This window comes from Myotis yumanensis, unplaced genomic scaffold (genome assembly GCF_028538775.1).
Source record: "Myotis yumanensis isolate MYYU_CA2020_CCGP unplaced genomic scaffold, mMyoYum1.0.hap1 SCAF_10, whole genome shotgun sequence".
NCBI classification, from domain to species: Eukaryota; Metazoa; Chordata; class Mammalia; order Chiroptera; family Vespertilionidae; genus Myotis; species Myotis yumanensis.
Window position 1 is genome coordinate 43350467 of NW_027223761.1, and position 20365 is coordinate 43370831.

At 36.3% G+C, this 20365-nt stretch overlaps 1 protein-coding gene across 1 annotated transcript in view; it reads right to left on the reverse strand.

Moving 5' to 3' along the window:
- The window catches only part of FCHSD2 (FCH and double SH3 domains 2), a 164209-nt gene that overhangs the window by 48328 nt on the left and 95516 nt on the right, over nucleotides 1-20365 (reverse strand). The window contains exon 9 of the mRNA XM_070425571.1: nucleotides 3592-3714. Within this exon, the coding sequence (XP_070281672.1) occupies nucleotides 3592-3714 (123 nt within the window). The remainder of the gene's footprint in view (nucleotides 1-3591; nucleotides 3715-20365) is intronic.

The window sequence follows — 20365 nt, forward strand, 5'->3', positions numbered from 1 at the left end:
GGGAAAATGGATCTCCTCCTCAAAAGACAAAGGAATGATGATGTATAATAAAAACCTAAAGAGTTTCAAAATTCTTTCTGGATTATCAAATCACCGAACTGGGTGGCTTTCAGCAGTATAACGAGAGCAGAATAAACAGCTCTTTATAACAGAAAAGTACATGGAATAGGTGTGAGCTCTTCTGGTACTTGGAACAAAAGGGCATATCCCCTAGCTATATCATTCTTATTACATTTTTATTACTACTATTTTCAATCTAAATATAAGAGCATCTCATTTATTTCTTATCTCTGGGGAGCAAGATACTCATATGAACAAATGCAGAGGAAAATAAAAGTTGATCTCTTTATGTCCAAATCAGGTTATACATTTTTAATTCATTTTCTATGAAAATAATATAAGCTAAAGACATCAAATACGATAGCAGCAGAGCATGGAAAAATACTGTGTGTGAGTGTGTGACCTCGGGCAAGCCATATAAACTTCGTGAGTCTATTTTCCTCTTTATAAAATAAGCACGATAATGCCAATTTCAGAGAATTGCTAAAAACTACAAAATTGTTAAGTGCTATGTAAGCTATTAGCTGTTTTTTAAGACTACACATTTACCTATTTTATAAACTAAGGTAGTGTATCTAACCTAACTTATTCTTGAAAAAAGAGATTTTAATGAATTTGGTCAGAGGACAATCTCTCAGACAGATTTAGAATAAATGTAATAAAATAAAAATAATATACAATTTCTAATAAAATTAGAAATAAAAAATGTTACACCACTACATGCTCACTGAATGGAAACTGGAAAAATTCACTTTTAAATAACTCCTGGATAAATGGGGTGGGGATGGAGAACACACAACAGGGTTGGGGGGCTGGTAAAAAAAAAAGTAAAGGGACTATAAAAGTACAAATTGGTAGTTACAAAAGTCACGGAGATGTAAAGTACAGTATAAGGAATATAGTTAATAATAATGTAATAACTAAGTATGATGCCAGCTGGGTACTGGAAATATTGGGCACACACTTTGTAAAGTGTATGATTGTCTAACCACTATGCTGTACACCTCAAACTAATACAAAATTGAATGTAAACTGCAATTTAAAAATAAAATATATCAAAAAAGAAAAACCAAAAAGCCCTATATATATCAGAAAGCAATTAAAGTAGAAAGAGAAATTTTTTAGCCTTAAGTGGATTTACTTAAAAACAAGGCTGAAAATATAGTACTCTAATATAAAAATAAGGGCTTATTTTTAACTCTAATAAACTCTAATAAAGTAAAAAGAAATAATGAATATAGAGGCAGAAATTAAGGACACAGAAAACAACACTGAGAAGCAGAACAAAAGCTGGACCTTGAAAAAAATTAAAAAGACTGTTAAGCCTGATCAAAATAAGAGAGAATGCAAACAATATTAAAAACAAAAAGGGAGACAATTGTAGAAGCAAACAGGTTTATACACAAACTTATGCCATCAAATTTGATAAACAAAATAGACAATTATCTAGCAAAGTAAAAGTTACCAAAATGTACAAAAGGAAACAGAAAACCTGGGTGTACCAATAAATAGAAACAATTTGATCACTAGTCAAAATCAACCATTCATAAAAAGGAACAAAGCCAAGATGTTTTAATAGATTATTTTTTTACTAATATTTTCTTATGGAAAGTTTCAAATATACACACATTAAAATAAAAAGAATTGTACTAAAACATCCATGTACCCACTACCTAGATTTTTCAATTAACATTTTCCACCTTTGCTTTCAGAAAACTATCTACCTATCCATCCATTCTTCATTCTATGTATTAGTCCTTTTATGTCTTTTATTGGATCCTAGGGGAGGGAAAATATAGGAAAACAGAAATATGACAGATTTCAAAGCAACAGACTAGTGATCTTTACAGTTCCATATCAACCTAACATTTTAAATGTTTTTCTTAAAACAGAATTAAAGCAATAGTACATGGAAAACAAGCATAAATACAAAAGGAGGTGTTTAAGAAGAAGAATCTGTGGCCCTCTTCTTTCCTATCTTTGGACATTAGCTCGTGAGATGGATACCGACTGCTTTCCAAACAATTTCTTATGGTATTAGCCAATTCCCACTCTCCTTTCTAAAAAAGAGAATTGAACTGGCTCTTTTGCTTATTTTTATTAAAATTTTTTAAATTTATTGATTTTAGAAAGTAAAAGAGAGAAAGAGAAATATTGGTCTGTTGTTCCACCTATTTATGCTTGCATTGGTTGATTCTTATATGTGTCCTGACCAGAGGTCGAACTCACAACACTGGAGGATCAGGTAATGCTCTAACTAATGGAGCAACCCAGCTATGGCTAATCTGTCTCTTTTAAAATAGCAGTTATAAAGTGAATATCTTTTGACAAAGGCATGCATTCAATCAGAAAACATTTACTATGCACTTAATTTATCAGAAAGAAACATTGACTAGTCACAGGAACGATTTATCTTCTAAAGGACAGTTTCTCTTCTGCAAGAAATTCTAATCTGCCAGATCCTAAAGAAAAGCAATTTCATTTATTTTCTCTGTACACAAGGTAACATGCCAGCAAAGTTGAGGGATCTCAATCCTTTTGAATGGAAAGATTATCAAAGAATGACGGTGCCCTGGCCGGTGTGGCTCAGTTGGTTGAAGTATTGTCTTGTACTCCTGGGTTCAATTTCTGGTCAGAGCATATACCCAGGTTGCTGGTTCAATCCTCAGCTGTGTTGCAGGCGGAAGGTGGCCGATTGATGTTTCTCTCTTTGCAAATTTTATTTTTTTTACTGATTTTAGAGAGAGGAAGGAGGGAGGCCGGCGGTGGGGGCCGGGGGGGGGGGGGGGGGAAGACAGAGAGAGAGAGAGAGAGAGAGAGAGAGAGAGAGAGGCAGAGAGACAGAGAAAATATCAATTGGCTGCCCTGCCCCAACCAGGGATCGAACCCACAACCTGGGTATATGCCCTGACCCAGAATGGAACCCTCTACCTTTCGGTATATGGGATAAGGCTCCATTGAGCCACAGTGGCTAGGGTTTGATGCTTCTCTTTCACATCAATGTCTTTCTCTCTCTCTCTCTCTCTCTCTCTCTCTCTCTCTCCCCCCTCCTCTCTCTAAAAATAAAATAAAAAAGAATGACAGCATTTAGATATAAGATTAATTTTGGAAAAAAAAGAATATTATAGTATTCATCCTTTATTGATTATAAGATGCTTTCCCGCCCTTAGTGCCCCTTTATTATTCTTTGCACTGACACATGACCTTGTTTCCTCATATGAATGAATTGAGTGCATTCAATATCTGAGTGGAAGATAAATCTTTTTAAATCATTCTTCTCAAAAGCTATGTACATGGCAATGGACTGATGTCTTGAGCCAGACCATATTATCACTTCCCCTTTTGACCTTTGTGTCAGCTCTTCAAGGAGAACAAAATACCCTCCAACTTTATTAGAAGGAATACTGTTTCCAGGAAATTTGTCTTTAAAGCATTCTTCTAATGTCATTGGTACCTTCATTAAGTTTGTATGTAAAAATATTTTAGATTCTAATATGGATAACATCACATATTGCACTAAAGGTAACTTACCTTGCTAGAGGTTTCTAATAAAAACTGGAACGTGTTCTGCACAGCTTGACATGCTTCTAGCTCAGTCCGGCTGAAGGCTATTAAATAATCCTTCAGGTGATCATACACATTTCCATCAAGAGCCTGTAAAACAGGAATAAACAAAAACAAAAATTATGATAAAGCTTTGACACATAATGCCTACTGTCTACAAGGTAAGTTCAGTTTAAAATCTATTAATAGTAAATGAACAAAAGATACAGATTATTATGTAAGAGTAAATGTAAATGAACAATCATTTGGGAAAATGTTGAATCTAACAAGTAGAAACTAAAAAAGGTAAAACCCAATATTGGTAAAGCTGTGGCAAGAGGATAAAACTTGAAGACAAAATGCTTGGGTTCTGACCTTTGCTCATCTGCCATTAGCTGTGTCAACTTCTGTTGCCACTTTAGTGGGAAGAGGTGTGGGAGTTGAATGAAATTATGGACATGAGCCCGACTACGTGGCTCAGTGGTTGAGCATCAACATATGAACCAGGAGGTCACGGTTTGATTCCCTGTTAGGGCACTTGATTCCCAGTGGGGGGTGTGCAGGAGGCAGCCAATCAATGGTTCTCTCTCATCATTGATGTTTCTATCTCTCTCTCCCCCCCTTGCTTCCTCTTTGAAATAAATAAAAACATGTTAAAAAAAAAAAGTAATAATGGATGTGAAAGGATCCAGGCACAGTGCCTGAAACAGAGTAGACACTAAATAAACATTCATTTCCCCTTTATTTCCTCAGCCATTATTGGTAGGATTATAGATTAGCATATTTTTCCTATAGAGCAGCCAGAGAGAAGACAATTTAAATAGTAAAGAAAAAAAAGAAATGTGACTCAATTCCTGTTTTGGAAAAGAAACATTAGTGTAATGTCTATGAAGAGTTTTAAACATTTATATTTGTTTAAGCATAGAAAAGGATTCTTTAAAACTAAAAAAAAAAGGAGAGAAAACACCAAATATGTGAGAAATGATTAAGCTATGATGTATATAATGACTAAAATATATACAGCCACCAAAATAAAAATTATGGAAACTGTATAGATAGAAAAGTATGTATCAAATAATTTTAGGTTAAAGAAAAAGAACAAATAGAATACATACATACTAGTAACAACTATGAGAAAAATATTCAATAATCAAATCTTGCCAATCAATGGAAGTTTTCTTAAAAACTGAGGTAAAATCCACATACCATAAAAGTCACCATTTAAATTATTTTAAATAAATTCAGTGGTTTTTAGTACATTCACAATATTGTCCAACCATTACTACTATTTAATTCAAGACATTTGCACCAACCCTCACCCCTCAGAAAAAATCCCATATCTACTAAGTGGTCACTACCACTCTTCCTTTCCCCTGGCAACCACTAATCTACTTCCTTATCTGTACACATTTGCCTATTCTGAACATTTCATATAATATGTAGCCTTTTATGCCTGCTTCTGTCACTTAGCATAATGTTCTAAAGGTTCACCAATGTACTTCTTTTTATGGCTGAGTAATATTCCATTAGACGGAGCCCCGTATTTTATTTATTCATTCATTAGTTGGCGAACATTTGGGTTGTTTCCACTTTTTGGCTATTGTGGATAATACTGCTATGATCATTTGTGTACAAGTTTTAGTTTGAACACCTGTTTCCAATTTTCTTGAGTACATACCTAGTAGTGAAATTGCTGGGTTCTATGGTGATTTTGCCTATTTCAGGAATTGCCAAACTGTTTTCCACCATGGCTATAACACTTTACATCCTCACCAGCAATGTATAAAAGTTCCAATTTCTCCACATCCTCATCAACACTTATTTTAAGAAATTATTCATGCCATTCATTGTGGTTTTAACCACCATTTCTCTAATAACTAATACTGCTGAACATCTTTTCATGTGTTTATTGGCCATTGGTATATCCACTTTGGAAAAATGTCTATTCAAGTCCTTTACTCATTTTTAAATTGGGTTGTTTGGTCTTTTGTTGATGAGTTGTAAGAGTTCTTTATATATTTGAATACTATTAATATATTTAGACACATGAACTTATTAGATATGATTTTCTATATATTCTCCCATTTGGTGAGCTATCTTTTCACTTTCTCAATAGTATCTAATATGCAAAAGTTTTTTATTTTGATGAAGTCTAATTTAGCTATTTTAATTTTGTTACTTGTGTCTTGGTGGCATATCTAGGATCCTCGATGGAAGTTTTAGAGTAAAGAAATTATTTCTATATCTTGTGTTTGGATATTCCATTAAACTTTTATTACAAAACTAATTTTTAAAAATATATACAAATTCTGTCCCCAAAACCCTGAGCAATAAAGCTGCATGTACGTTCTATAATGCTTATGCCACTAGGTGGCACCATCGAGCACTTTAAATATAGGTAGTGCAAACTCCTTAAGATTCCTTTCCATGTAGTTAAGTCATATCTCCAGAGAGACTCCCAGTTTTAAGTCTGAATAGAAATTCTTGCCTTAGGACATGCTTTTCATGAATTTGCTAAAAAAGAAACATATAACTTCTTCTGATACGAAACTTTTGCCTTAGAAATGCTCATGGTAGGTGGTCATAACCTTGTGTTTGCAGGAAACCACTAGAGTATTTTATTAAATATAGCAAATGGCAATATCGGGCATCATGAGCTCCCACCTTCAGAGTTTCTGATTCAGTAGTGGGGGTGTCACCTGATAATTTGTATTTTCTAACAACTTGCTGCTGGTCTAGAGACCATAATTTGAGAACCACTGGACTAGTCAGTCATTTTGGCGGATTAAGTTGAGTGTCTGTATAGACCTAGATCCTGGTGACGGTAGAAGCAAAGTGGCTGGAGGCAGAGAGATCTACTATCCTGAGCAAGGAGGCAGATCGACTGCTGTTTTCCATGGGAAATAATGCTCTACTTCAGAATTACAGAGGCAGCACGATGCAGCACGGGAAAGAACTGGAGTTGAGAAAAAGTTGGATGTGCGTTAGAATCCCAGCACTTTCACTTACCTCAGCACAGGATATTGAAGATTAAGAAAGGTAATGGAAATGGCACAATGTCAGTCTCCCTTCTTGCCTTGCTTAAAATCTTTACTGGATTAGCCACATATTGGTGACTGTTAAAGTACATGGGGGTCATTGCACAACCCTTTTCACTACAGCATATGTTGTAAATTTTCCACAAAAAAGTAAAAAGAAAACCTGAATATCAGAGTAGGGGGAAAAAGTGAGGCCACAAAGTTGGTGTGGTGTTTTGTTTTTTTTAAATCACTCCCACTGTATTTTTGGAAAAGTCAAAATTCTTTATTTGGTATTTACTATCTAAGGCTCTTTACAATCTAGTCCCAAACTACCTCTCATTAGCACCATCTCTCAGCACCATGTCTGAATTGTACTCTACATCTCAATCACACCGAGCCATTTTGGACAATGACATTCACGTTCATATTTCCAGTTAAGTTACTCTTGACTGGAATGTCTTTCCGCCTCTACTCTCCCACTCAAATAGCAATAACGATGGCTAAGACAGGCAACTAAGATTTACTAATGGCTTACCATGTTCCAAATGCTTTTCAAAACGGACTCAACCAGTTCCTCCATAGTGATTCCATAACCTTCTGTATAATGTATGTGTAGTTATTGCAAGTTATGGATCGAGTCTTACCCAGGCACAGTGCCTGGCAGATAGCAGATATTAAAAAAATATGCACAGAATGATTTATGCTAGAGCTTAATATAGCAACACATATACCCCGAATAAGTTACCTCAAAGGTAAGCTACACCTAACACATTCCGGTTAAGAGAAAATGTACCATTAGTCATTATGTACCAGTAAAGGCTTCTCCTGCCTTCAGCAACTCGAGGAAGGCTTAATGCAACTTCATTAGGTGGGCCAAGTGACTGGTAGCCTCTTCAACAGACAGATTAATTTTAAAATGTTTCTTTCATCCTATTCAACACCTAGAATTCCCTAAATTTCAATGTTCACATTTGCAGGGTTGCAGTATTCATTAACCTGAACATGTGAGTTTTTCTGGTGGGTAAGAATAAGCTAGCTGGAGGCCTTCTGGCCTATATGGATTATTGCTAGTGTGCACAAAGTTAATGCAGGAGGTATGAAAATTAAGAAACTGCTGGATCAAAGCACAGGAAGTGGATGATTACTCTATGACTGGCTCCAACCTCCTGCCTCAAGTTAAATGCAATTGTTTGAACCACTTGTGGTGCCTAGAGATGAAGTTCAAAGCAATCCTGGGTAGTACTATCTCAACATGGTTTGTGATTAGAAGGCAGATTGCATAATATTTACATGGACTTTGGCTAAAAAGCCAATAATTAGAGAAGAAGCAGTCCCACAAATTAGAATGAAACACTGGGAATCAAAGAAGAGAGCTTGAAAATGCTTTTTATAAACTCCTCATCATATTATCACACAGAGTACTTATTGCTATCACAGTACTCAGTACCTGTCTCATCTGGATTACTACAGCAATCTCCTGCTGTACCTCCTGCCCACCCTTTCCATACCACAGCTAGGAGAATGTTTCTAAATTGCATATTGGAACCATTAATATACATCTGATTTCCCCAACAGATGATTAGCTCCTTGAGAGCAAGCAGCACCTGTCTCTTCCCTTTATCCGAAACCTTAGCAGGGAAACCTACAATAAATGATTACTGAACTGAATTGAACTGAGAGAAGTGGGAGCTAAAAAAGCAGGCCCATGACTGTACAAGAGGGAAGGCACGGAAGGGAATGAGAAAATTCATTTTATCTTAATTGGGTTAGCTTTACTTTGGTAAAAAAAAAAAATGTAATTATTCAGACTGACTTAGATTTTGACCAGACACTATTTCCCTCCTGAATTTCTCACCTAGATATTAAACTGCCTCTGAGGCTGAACCATTCTCTTTTCCAACTGCTCTTCTTGTGTGTGTTCCTAGTTCAGTGTGTCCACTATCTGCTCACCTGCCTATCCGGACACTTGGAACTAAAGGTTTACTCTCTCCTGTGCCTTTCCCCCTGACGTCCAGTTAATTACTACACTAGGGATTGAGCCTGAAACCGGGGCACGTGCCCTTGACTGGAATCGATCCTGGGACCCTTCAGTCCACAGGCTGATGCTCTATCCACTGAGTTAAACCAGCTAAGGCAATTGCTAAATTTTTTTTTTTTTTATATTTTATTGATTTTTTACAGAGAGGAAGGGAGAGAGATAGAGAGCCAGAAACATCGATGAGAGAGAAACATCGACCAGCTGCCTCCTGCACATCTCCCACTGGGGATGTGCCCGCAACCCAGGTACATGCCCTTGACCGGAATCGAACCTGGGACCCTTCAGTCCGCAAGCCGACGCTCTATCCACTGAGCCAAACCAGTTTTGGCCAATTACTAAATTTTGATTCTATTTCCTAAATATTGATCAAATCCAACCCCTCCTCCATCTCCACAGGGACTACCCTCCTGCCATCCTGTTTCATCTGGATTATTGCAGCCAGCTCCTGCTGCCAACCATTTCTATATTGTGGCTAGGAAGATGTTTCTAAAGTGCATATTCTACTTGACTGCTCAATGATGTTCATTGGTTACCCATAACATTTAAGATAAAGTGAAAAAAAAAAGTGAAAAAAAAATCACGATTTCATGATCTGGACTTGCCTTACCTCTTCAGTTTCTTCACTCGTTGTTCTCATTTTCCTTCCCACTACACTTTCTGTACAATGCACATCCTTTAGTTCCTCCAATATTACTTTTGCCTCTGAGTTTTCACACAGTTTTTTCCTCTTTTTGACTACTCTCTGCCTTCTCTTTCTTGACTGCTCTATATCTTCTCCTTTTTGGTTTAGCTAACTTTTCTCCTTAAGATCTTCACTCAGTCATTAGCTATTCTGGGCACCGCTTTTATCTTTTTGCTGTATAACTCCTAATCACAGCATTAGTCTTGCACTGGTGATGCCAATTTTCTCTCCTTTGGTTTGCTAAATTCCATGAAGGGAGGGATCATGTGTGTCTGTTTACTGTTGTGTCGTCTGTGTTGAGCATAGGGTGTGACATACTGATAGTGCTTAATAAGTATTTGCTCTGTTTAACAAATAATATAGCAATCAGAATTCTTTTTTTTTAAGTGAACAAGCTCGCACTCGAGTCCCATGACTGAAAAGTAAGCCTACTGATGTTATTAACATTGGTAAAGTTTTATAGAAGCTAAAGAGGAAGCTATTCTCGCAAACTTTGTACAATGCAGTAGTTTTGAATATTTTTAGTGGCATCTTTTTATATGGAATCCCAAGACATAAAACATATATGTCTCTGCACACTTTCTCTCTCCTTCTACCAAAAGATCCTGCTCTCTTGACCACAGGGGTGAACCTGCAGGCCACACTGGTATGCAACACAGAACACTGTTACTGGTCAGAGGTGGGCATTTGACCTAAATTAGGCCATCCCTGGGATGGTTGATGAAAGATGAGTCCAAAATGGCCTATTTTCCCCACCAAATGGCTATTCCTCCCACCAAGTAGGGAAGTAGGAAAGACTTAAACCAACTTATAAGAAGACGCAGTGATAAGCAATTTGGCAGAGTGAAGCTGGGAATGGGGTAGTGGAGAGCGACAGGGAGCATTTTGGATTGGGTGGTTTCTGAACAAGCACTACCTTGTCCTTTTTGTGATTTGTTTACCTGAGCCAACAAATTCCCATTTTGCTCAAGCTACTTTGAGTCAAGACTTTGTTATTTGCAATTAAGAGACTCCTTACTAAAGGTTTTGGATGATAACTATAGCTTATATGAGCCCTACTATCTAAATTATTTCTTATAGATAATTAACTGCAAAGAATAATAATCCAATAGCTTGCCTTACTATTATTGCTGGTTCTCTTCAATTAAAAAAATCTAAGAGCTTAAAGTAGACAATTTTTATTATTATTATTTTTTATTGCTTAAAGTATTACAAAGAGTATTACATATGTCTCCTTTTTTTCCCCCTGCCCTTGACAATCCCCTGGCCTCCCCTACCCCCCAGTGTCTTATGTCCATTGGTTATGCTTATATACATGCATACAAGTCCCTAGGTTGATCTCTTACCCCCCGCCCCTTCCTGCCCCCCAACCTTCCCCGGCCTTCCCGCTGTAGTTTGAAAGTAGACAATTTTTATTTCAAAACTAAATCACAAACACAACTCAAAAGCTACATGTATTTCTTATAAAGTAAAGTAAGAAATACTTAAAGCTTACAATAAATGATAGAAGTGTTACAACTATAAGGTGGTCAAGGATATGTGTGGTGAAGAGTCATCTAAGCCCCACCCAGCATTTATATGAGCGGCACAAGAATATGTGTACATGTTTATTCAAATTCAAATGAGCAGACGTGAGCAAACTTCAATTCCTATAGAGATCTGTGTCAAGAGCCATACACTTCATAATCAATGATACACTAGAATTAGCATATATGCTTAGAAATGTCAGGAGAAGCATTCTTTCAAGGTTTATACAAATATGAGTTAATCTGGCTATACAAGCTCCTTGGTGGCCTTCACTATAAAAAATCTGATAGGTAACTCATCCAAATGTACATTTAAAACATAGTCAAACTTTTCCACCAACTTACACCATACACAAAAATAAACTCAAAATGGATAAAGGGCTTAAACGTAAGACAGGAAACCATAAAAATCTTAGAAGAAGCCATAGGCAGCAAAATATCAGACATATGTATCTTTACCGATACAGCTCCTAGGGCAATGGAAACTAAAGAGAAAATAAACAAATGGTACTACATCAAAATAAAAAGCTTCTGCACTGCAAAAGAAACCATCAACAAAACAACAAGAAAGCCCACTGCATTGGAGAACTTATTTGTCAATGTTATCTCCGATAAGGGTTTGATCTCCAAAATTTACAGGGTACTCATACAACTTAACAAAAGGAAGATAAACAATCCAATCAAAAAATGGGCAAAGGACCTAAATAGACACTTTTCAAAAGAGGACACACAGAAGGCCATGAGACATATGAAAACATGCTCAAAGTCACTAATCACTTGAGAGATGCAAATCAAAACAACAATGAGGTGCCATCTCACACCTGTCAGAATGGCTATCATCAACAAATCAAACGACAAGTGCTGACGAGGATGCGGAGAAAAAGGAACCCTTGTGCACTGCTGGTGGGAATGCGGACTGGTGCAGCCACTGTGGAAAACAGTATGGAATTTCTTCAAAAAATTAAAAATGGAACTTCCATTTGACCCAGTAATTCCACTTCTAGAAATATATCCCAAGAAAACAGAAACACCAATCAGAAAGGATATATGCACCTGTATGTTCATAGCAGCACAATTTACTATAGCTAAGACTTGGAAACAACCTAAGTGCCCATCAGCAGATGAATGGATTAAAAAACTGTGGTACATCTACACAATGGAATATTACGCTGCTGTAAAAGAGAAGGAATTCTTACCATTTGCAACAGCATGGATGGACCTGGAGAGCATTATGCTAAGCAAAACAATCCAGTCAGAAAATGATAAATATCACATGATCTCACTCATTTGTGGAATATAATGAACAATATAAACTGATGAACAAAAATAGAACCAGAATCCTAGAAGCATCGAACAGACTGTCCAACTTAATAGGGAAAGCGGAGGGTGCGGGGGTAGATCAACCAAAGGACTTGTATGCATGCATATGAGCATAACCAATGGACACAGACAGGGGACAAGGGGGCGGCATGTGCTGGGGATTGGGGCTGGCCAGGGAGTGGTCAATAGGGGAAAAAAGAGACTTATGTAATGCTTTAAACAATAAAGAAGTTAAATTAAAAGAAAATAAATAAATAAAATGGATGAGTAAGCACCCCCCCCCCGCAAAAAAAACATAAGTCAAACTTTTAAAAAATTATTTGATACAAAGTACTAGGGAAAAGAGTCTGTAATATCTAACTTGAGAAAGCATGAGGCCTTAGAGCAGCAATATGCTTTAAAGGTCCAACAGTGTTTTTGTAAAAGTTGCATGTGAATGCCTTTAAGCAGCCATGTTCCATTACCTATAAACCACACACTCCCTTATATATTTTCTCTGTCTTCTTTACTCATTTGATCAACTTAATCTCTAAAATAAGTTGAGTTAGGCCCAGTTGGCATGGCTCAGTGGTTGAGCATTGACCCAGGAACCAAGAGGTCACTGGTTCGATGCCAGTCAGGGCACATGCCCCAGCTCTATCCCTAGTAGGGGGCGTGTAGGAGGCAGACAATACATGATGTTTCTCATTGGATGTTTCTATCCCTCTACTATATTGCATGCTAATATAGTACTACCACTTACTAGCAATTTCACTCTGGGAAAACTGAACCTTCTTGATCTTTAAATTCCTGATCTGATAGAGTCAAAAGAGCATGGTACTTGTAAAAAGATGGCTATTAAAATAATAAAGCTAAACCATTTCTATGTTCCTCTCTCTCTAAAAATCAATAATAATACAAAAAAGAAATAAAATAAGTTGAGTTAGAACCCAAACTTAACAGTAAATGCCCAAAATAGTAAAAAAAAATTTGGAATATCCTAGAGACCAATTCAGAAACTTAGAATTCTAGGATGTCCCACTAGCTAAACGTTTAACAGGAAAGTGTAAATTCATTGGAACTTCTAAGAGGAAAATTATGGGGAACTAGGAGTTAGGAGGAAGAAAATGTGTCATCTTCCTAAGCATTTGATGCAATTTCCCCTTAAGGGAGAACTTTAAACAGTGGCCTCCTTATTCAGACCTTGGAAAAGCATGGATTCTGCAGTCACAGAGTTATGCCAAAACCTCTGGAGTTTCCTTAATGTAGCCTAGAAATGCAAGCTGTTCTTTTCTTTTTTTTTTTTTTAGAGCAATGGGCATTCTGAAATAGTCTTTGGTAAAAGTCAAGGATGTAAGTATTGAAGTGATGATAAATATGAACTATCTTAAAATTAAATCATGAAATTCCACAGTTCTCCCTTGTTGATGGAGAAAACACTGATTGCCCACACGTTTATCTTTCGGAGAAGACCCCAGGATGCAAAGAGAAAGCAGATTTTTACAAATTCCAAGAGATCAAAGCAAATACTAAAGTACATTTGCATCACTGTAAATATCTTAACACATGGCTTAATTTATCAATTGATATAAAGTAAAATTAAAACACGTCATCTAATTTTATACTTGACTGCTTTATTTTAAAAGAACTGAGTTACTTCAGGTTCTAAGAAAGAGAAAATAAAAAAAAGTTCTGTCTGTGAATTACAAAGCCAGGAAAAGAGAACACAATACCGCTGTTCTGTACAGTCTATACCAAGCATGTCAAACTCAAAGGCTAACACAGGCCAAGTAAACGAGGCATGTGGCCCGCGGGCTGCAAGTTTGACATGCTTGGTCTACACTGTCCTGAGTTATTTACTAGCATATATCATCTGGTTGTGAGTGTGTTAAAATCACCTCAATATTTAGGTTGCAACCCTAAAGCACATGGTCCAATAGAAAGCCTTGAACCATCTACTCTTGCATGCTAATATAGTACTACCACTTACTAGCAATTTCACTCTGGGAAAACTGAACCTTCTTGATCTTTAAATTCCTGATCTGATAGAGTCAAAAGAGCATGGTACTTGTAAAAAGATGGCTATTAAAATAATAAAGCTAAACCATTTCTATGTTCTACCAGAATTTCATTTATTTTCCTTTGGGTAAGGGATTTTGGTAACAGACTTGGATTTGAGCCTGGATTCTATTATGTATTTAAGCAGTCTAACCTCTCCTAGCCTCAGCTTTCTCATCAATAAAATAAAGACATAATAATTGTATCTCCTCATGATATTTTCTAGTGTACAATTTTAATTCCCTTGCTGCTCCTTTTAATATATTTTTTGGAGTTATTTCATAGTGATTGCCTGGGGATTACAATTAACACCTTAATTTAAAGCAAACCAGTTTGGATTAATGCGACAGTAATTTCAAAGTATACATACAAAAGCTATGCTCCACCATAACTTTATTCTTTGTTCTCTCCCTCTTCAGTGATATTACTGTCATTCAAATATACCTTTATACATTATAAGTCCATCAGCATTCTATAATTACTGCTTTGTGCATTCTCTTTTAAACCAGACCAAATTATCTATTCTTCCCTAGGACTAGATAATCTCACTTATCTAATCTTTATTTACTTTATTCTTATAATTTAAAAAAAATATTTGTATTTGCTTCAGAGAGACAGGGAGAGGGAGAGCGAGATAGAAACATCCACGATGAGAGAGAATCATGGATCGTTTGCCTTTTACACACTCTACACTGGGATCAAGGCCACAACCTGGGCATTTGCCCTGACTGGGAATCGAAACTGGGACCCTCCAGTACGCAGGCCGATGTTCCATCCACTGAGCCAAACCAGCTAGGGCTATTCTTTAATTTTTTAAAATCCTTACCAACTCCCGTACCGGGAATGGGACCCACAGCCAAGGTATGTGCCCTACCTGGGACTTGAACTGGCAATCTTTCGGTGCACACTCAACCAACTGAGCCACTCTGGCCAGATTGAATAGTCTAATCTTTGAATCCATGAATTCTTTCTTTTGGCAGTTCCCTGCTGAACTCATCTAGTGTGTTTTTATTTCCATTACTGTACTTTTCAACTCTGGAATTTCCATTTGGTTCTTTTTTTATAATTCCTATCTCTTTGTTGACATTCTCTTTTTGGTGAGACATTGTTTTCATACTTTCCTTTAGTTCTTTGGACATAGTTTCTTCTAGCCCTTTGGCATTTGAGGTGATTTAAGTAGACATGATTCCTTTAGTCTTTTGGCATTTTAGGTAATTTAAAATCTTTGTCTAGTAAATCCAATATATGGGCTTTCTTGGGGTTAGCTTCTTCTTCTTCTTTTTTTTTTTTAATATATTTTATTGGTTTTTTTTACAGAGAGGAAGGGAGAGAGATAGAGAGTTAGAAACATTGATGAGAGAGAAACATCGACCAGCTGCCTCCTGCACATCTCCTACTGGGGATGTGCCCGCAACCCAGGTACATGACCTTGACCGAAATCGAACCTGGGACCTTTCAGTCCACAGGCCAACGCTCTATCCACTGAGCCAAACCGGTTTTGGTGGGGGTTAGCTTCTTTTGACACCTTTTATTCCTGCTGTATGGGCTAAACTTTCCAGTTTCTTTGCATGTCTTATTTTTTATTAATAACTGGACATTTAAAATAATACAATGTGGCAATTCTGGCATTCAGATTCCTCTCTTTCTCCAGAAATTGTGTTGCTGCTGTTTATTTAGTGACCATGTTTTACCTCTGTGTTTCAGGAAATTCCAGAATTTTGCAAAGAGTTTCACAGACTCCAAAAATACTTGAACATTTTAATATGCACCAATTTGACTACTTTTTAAATATACATCAATTTATTTTAGTTCCTCAGCATTATTTTCCATCTTACCCTACTGCTAAACATCAATTTTCATTTCTAACAAACCCAGTAGAATTAACAATAACTAATAAACTCTTGTATAATGTTAAGTAAAATTATATGCTAAAGGTGACTGACTTGACCAGATGAATTTAAAGCAGTACACTTCAAGAAACTTGGTTAAGATCTACTGGCTTGAGTATACTGCTTTAGGAAATCTCTTTTGCTTCCTGTCCCAAGCAGCAAATCTCTTTTATTCCTCATGTATATACTGTACAGGCAAAAATAATTAGCTTTGTAGTCCATAAATTCTGTGGGAATTTAAATTTTTTGGTTTTATTTTAATACCAGAGGCCCAGTGCACGAATTCATGCACATTGAAAGGAAATTAATTAGAAGAAATATTTTAGAGGCTGGAGAGGGACCACGGGAGGTTGGCTCCAGGGCATCTCTGGCCTGTCTCACCCAGTCCCGATCAGCCGACTCCAGCAGCAAGCTAACCTCGGAATGTCTGCTGCCCTGGTGGTCAGTGCGTGTCATAGCGACTGGTCGAGTGGTCAACCGAATAGTCAGCTGATCAGTCAGACACTTAGCATATTAGGCTTTTATATATATAGATATAATTTTTAAATAATATAACTTAACCCAGGATTATTTGGACAATCACCTTGTACTGGAGTATTGCCATGGAATTTCTATGCCTATGCTTGAGTTTATAATCAATGTGTCAAGCGGTTTTACTCCAATGGTCCTAGTTTAATGAGAATAGGCCTTAAACTTAAAATGACCTTGAACTTAAATGCAAATGACATAGTGGCAACATGTGGAGATCAAATGACATCAGTGAATGCCATACTAACAAAGCAAAAAGGGTAGTGAGAGCCCATACTAATTTTTGCCCATGAAAAAGAGGGTCCTAGATTACTGAAGGTAAAGTTCCATCACTGCCCCAATTTTTTATTCTACTTCAGGAGTCTTTAGAAGGGTGTTCCTGCTGTTCAGTTAAGTAACAGATTTTTGCTCACCAACCATATCACCCAAACAGCAAAGAGGGGCTCTTTCTTAGTTGTGGTCCTGATGACCAATACATAGTAGTAATATGGGCACAGTTGCACGGCTGGAAGCAGAAGAACTGGAGGGCCCAAAGGCCTGATGGAGGAACCCTAAGGGCTTCTGGAAGAAACTACAACGTAAGTTCAGATTTTTAGATATATAAACCATAAAAACATACAGATCAGACAGTAAACAGGACTGCTGCACACAGTTCTATTTTGGGAGAATTCTGGGCATTCCAATTTAGACTGAGATTTTCCCCATAGTCATCGTTGGCTGTTATTTAGTTATTTTTTGCAGGTACTTATTTTTATTTGCTAAAATATCTCTAACAACTTAAAGTGGAAATGTGATTCAGTATCATGCAGTTACCATTTTAAAACTAAGAGTGAAAGAACTAAAGGGAGAAACATCAAAGGAGAGTAACAAAAAGAATAAGACTAATTTTTGCCTTGAAAATAAGGAAACAGTTTTAGTTACGGTTAACTAAGCATATATTAGAAACAAGGTTCTGCCTATTCACAGTGTCAACTGATTCTCTCATCATACCTACAACTCAGCATAAAAAAAAAATCAACAAAAAACCTGAACTATAAAGCAGTTAAATTTTGCCGAAGTCACACAATTTAGTAAGTTAACATTTTTTTCTCTTTATTTAAATGGCATCTTTTATGTGCATTTTTGACATTAAAGTATTGAAGTACCAGAAACTATTTAGCGCGAAGAATGTAAAGTCTTAGTTTTAGATGATGGCAATATGAAAATTCCTTACATTAAAATTTTAGGGAAGAGTTAATATACATTTCTTGGACATATGGGACCACTGACGGAAAGAAAATAGTCTGCTGCCCTGAGATGTTTCCATTGCTCTTTTCTGAACTATAATTGGTGGTTGCACTGAACATGGTCTGATCCTTTACAGCTTCAAGACAGCCTTTGACAGGAACAATCTTAGACATATGGTATATTCACATGTGACAGCTAAATTTCTTTGCACCTGAATTTTCTATGCGATTTGGAATACTATGACAAAAACAAAACAAAACCCTGTGGTAAACATAATAATAAATTATTCAATAGTTCAAGTCAATATAATTGTTCTTGAGAACAAACTCTGTGCCAAGAACTATGCTAAGGGTTGAGTCTGTGTTTATATGTGTGTATTTGAGTACTTAACCATGAAGAATTTGGCCAAGTATTGGAGACATGCATGTAATATGAAGGTTTTAATTACACAGGATGCTATAAGTGAGGCACTTAGACAAACATGGAGGTTTAAAGAAGATTTTTCTGGAGGGAATAATGCCTTGAGAGTGCATTTTAAAATCCTTAAGAATTATATTAGTCACAGTTTTTATTAAGAGAATGGTTCAGTTCTTAACTACTGAAATCAGTATTTATCAAAGCTTGCCTAAGTTTATCATTTTGATTATTTTTGTTTTCCTAGTAAATCAATTAATAGGGTTTTAAATGGTATTTCGGTTGTATTTTAAAGCAGACTTAAAATTGTAAATAGTTTCTAGAAACTATGTAAGGGTAAGAGACACAGAAGTTTTGTTCTTTACACTTAATAAAAAATGGCCTCTGAGCTAAACATGTAAAGCAGCATATTTTTAAAGTTTAATACAGTAGCCAAATTATACTTTTTGGCATCAGAGCTTCCAAGTACAGAGTCCGTGAAGAAAGAATTTGGCTTTTCTCATTATAAACACTCACATAGTCATACTGAAGTCAATTTCAGCAACCTCTGCTGTGCTCAGCAGTATCTGAATCACAGAAAAAACATTAGCTGAGGACATGAAGAAAGGAAGGAAGGAAGGAAGGAAGGTCAAGAAAGACAGGATTCATTTCTCAGCAGCAATGACAATAATTCCCCTTCTAAAAAAATTAAAACTAAACACTTTTCCCCTACTTAGTAAGATTATAGTTTCAACAGATTGTGCCTCAAATACCTTTTTAATTAGCTAATGCATTTAAAATTATAAGACAAAAATTAAGATTCTATTTTCTTTTCCCAAGTTTAATGGTACCTACAATTACAATTTAATTTTCTTTAAAAAGTTATATAGGTCTACTCAGATTTTTTAAAGCTGCCTATTTGGTAAAAAACATTCCAGTTTCTGTGAGATTTTAATCTTTTTAAAAAAACTTCCCGACTTATAGGAAATCTATGAGATGGTGGGTGATTCTTTCTGTAAGCAAGTAGTAATGTTCCAGGGAGCTTCTTCAACATCTGTGGACTGCTTGTTCAGTTCCTGGCAGGAGCCCCTAGTGTTCTGTGTGACCGTCCTATAGCCTCTCTGCAGAAAGTGCAAACGAAGCCTAATTGAAAAGGCATTAAGGCCTAACACAGATGATTCTTAGCTCAAATTTCATAGAAGCAGGACAAATAAATTTTAGCCCTAAGTGGGAATCAGCTTTGTCATCAGCCTTTTAAACTCATCACTAAGGACTGAAAGTCTTACAACAATACCGAGATGGAATGAGACTTTGTATGTGGTCACATGCTATGCTGATCACAAATGACCACACGTTTGATACTGAAAGGCCTTTTATAAGGTATGTTAGCATTTCAGTCGATGTGAACAGGTTTGATCAGATACATGAATGTTTCCCAAATGTAGTTTCTAAATATCATTTTGCTATTAAAGAAAATAATATATGTAATGAGGTTAGTACAATGTGTGGCAAGTAATAAATAGTTAATGAATGAATAAGTCTATTTTTCTATTTTTATTACCCCTTAGGGGGCCAGAGGCCATGCGGATCTTGTTCACTATTGTGTCTTCAGTAAATGGCACATAGAAGGCACCCAGTAAATATCTGTTAACTTATGAATGCATGAATGGTCTGAAATAAAAATGTTTGCTAACAGTACTGTATCCCCCATGTCTAAAGTAGTGTCTAAGAGGATAACAAGTTATGTTGGATGTCAGTTTGCTTGGAATAAAATATAGGCTCCAACGTAATATGTCATTACTATCTTCAGCATTAACTGTCTTGTTCTTTTAATGATCCACATTTTTCTTCAACTTGTAACTGGTCAAAGAGTTGTATAAATAGCACAAAATGAAAATTCAACTTATTAGTATGCAAAAAATTTAAAAAATAATTACATATTCATCCAAATCATTGCTCATATTTATCCTACATAATAAAAGGCTAATATGCAAATTGTCCTCAGGAGTTTGACTGACCGGGAATTTGACTGCTGACTATGACGTGCGCTGACCACCAAGGGAGTGGTGCAGAATGAAGAAAGGAAGGCCCCGGCTGGCAGC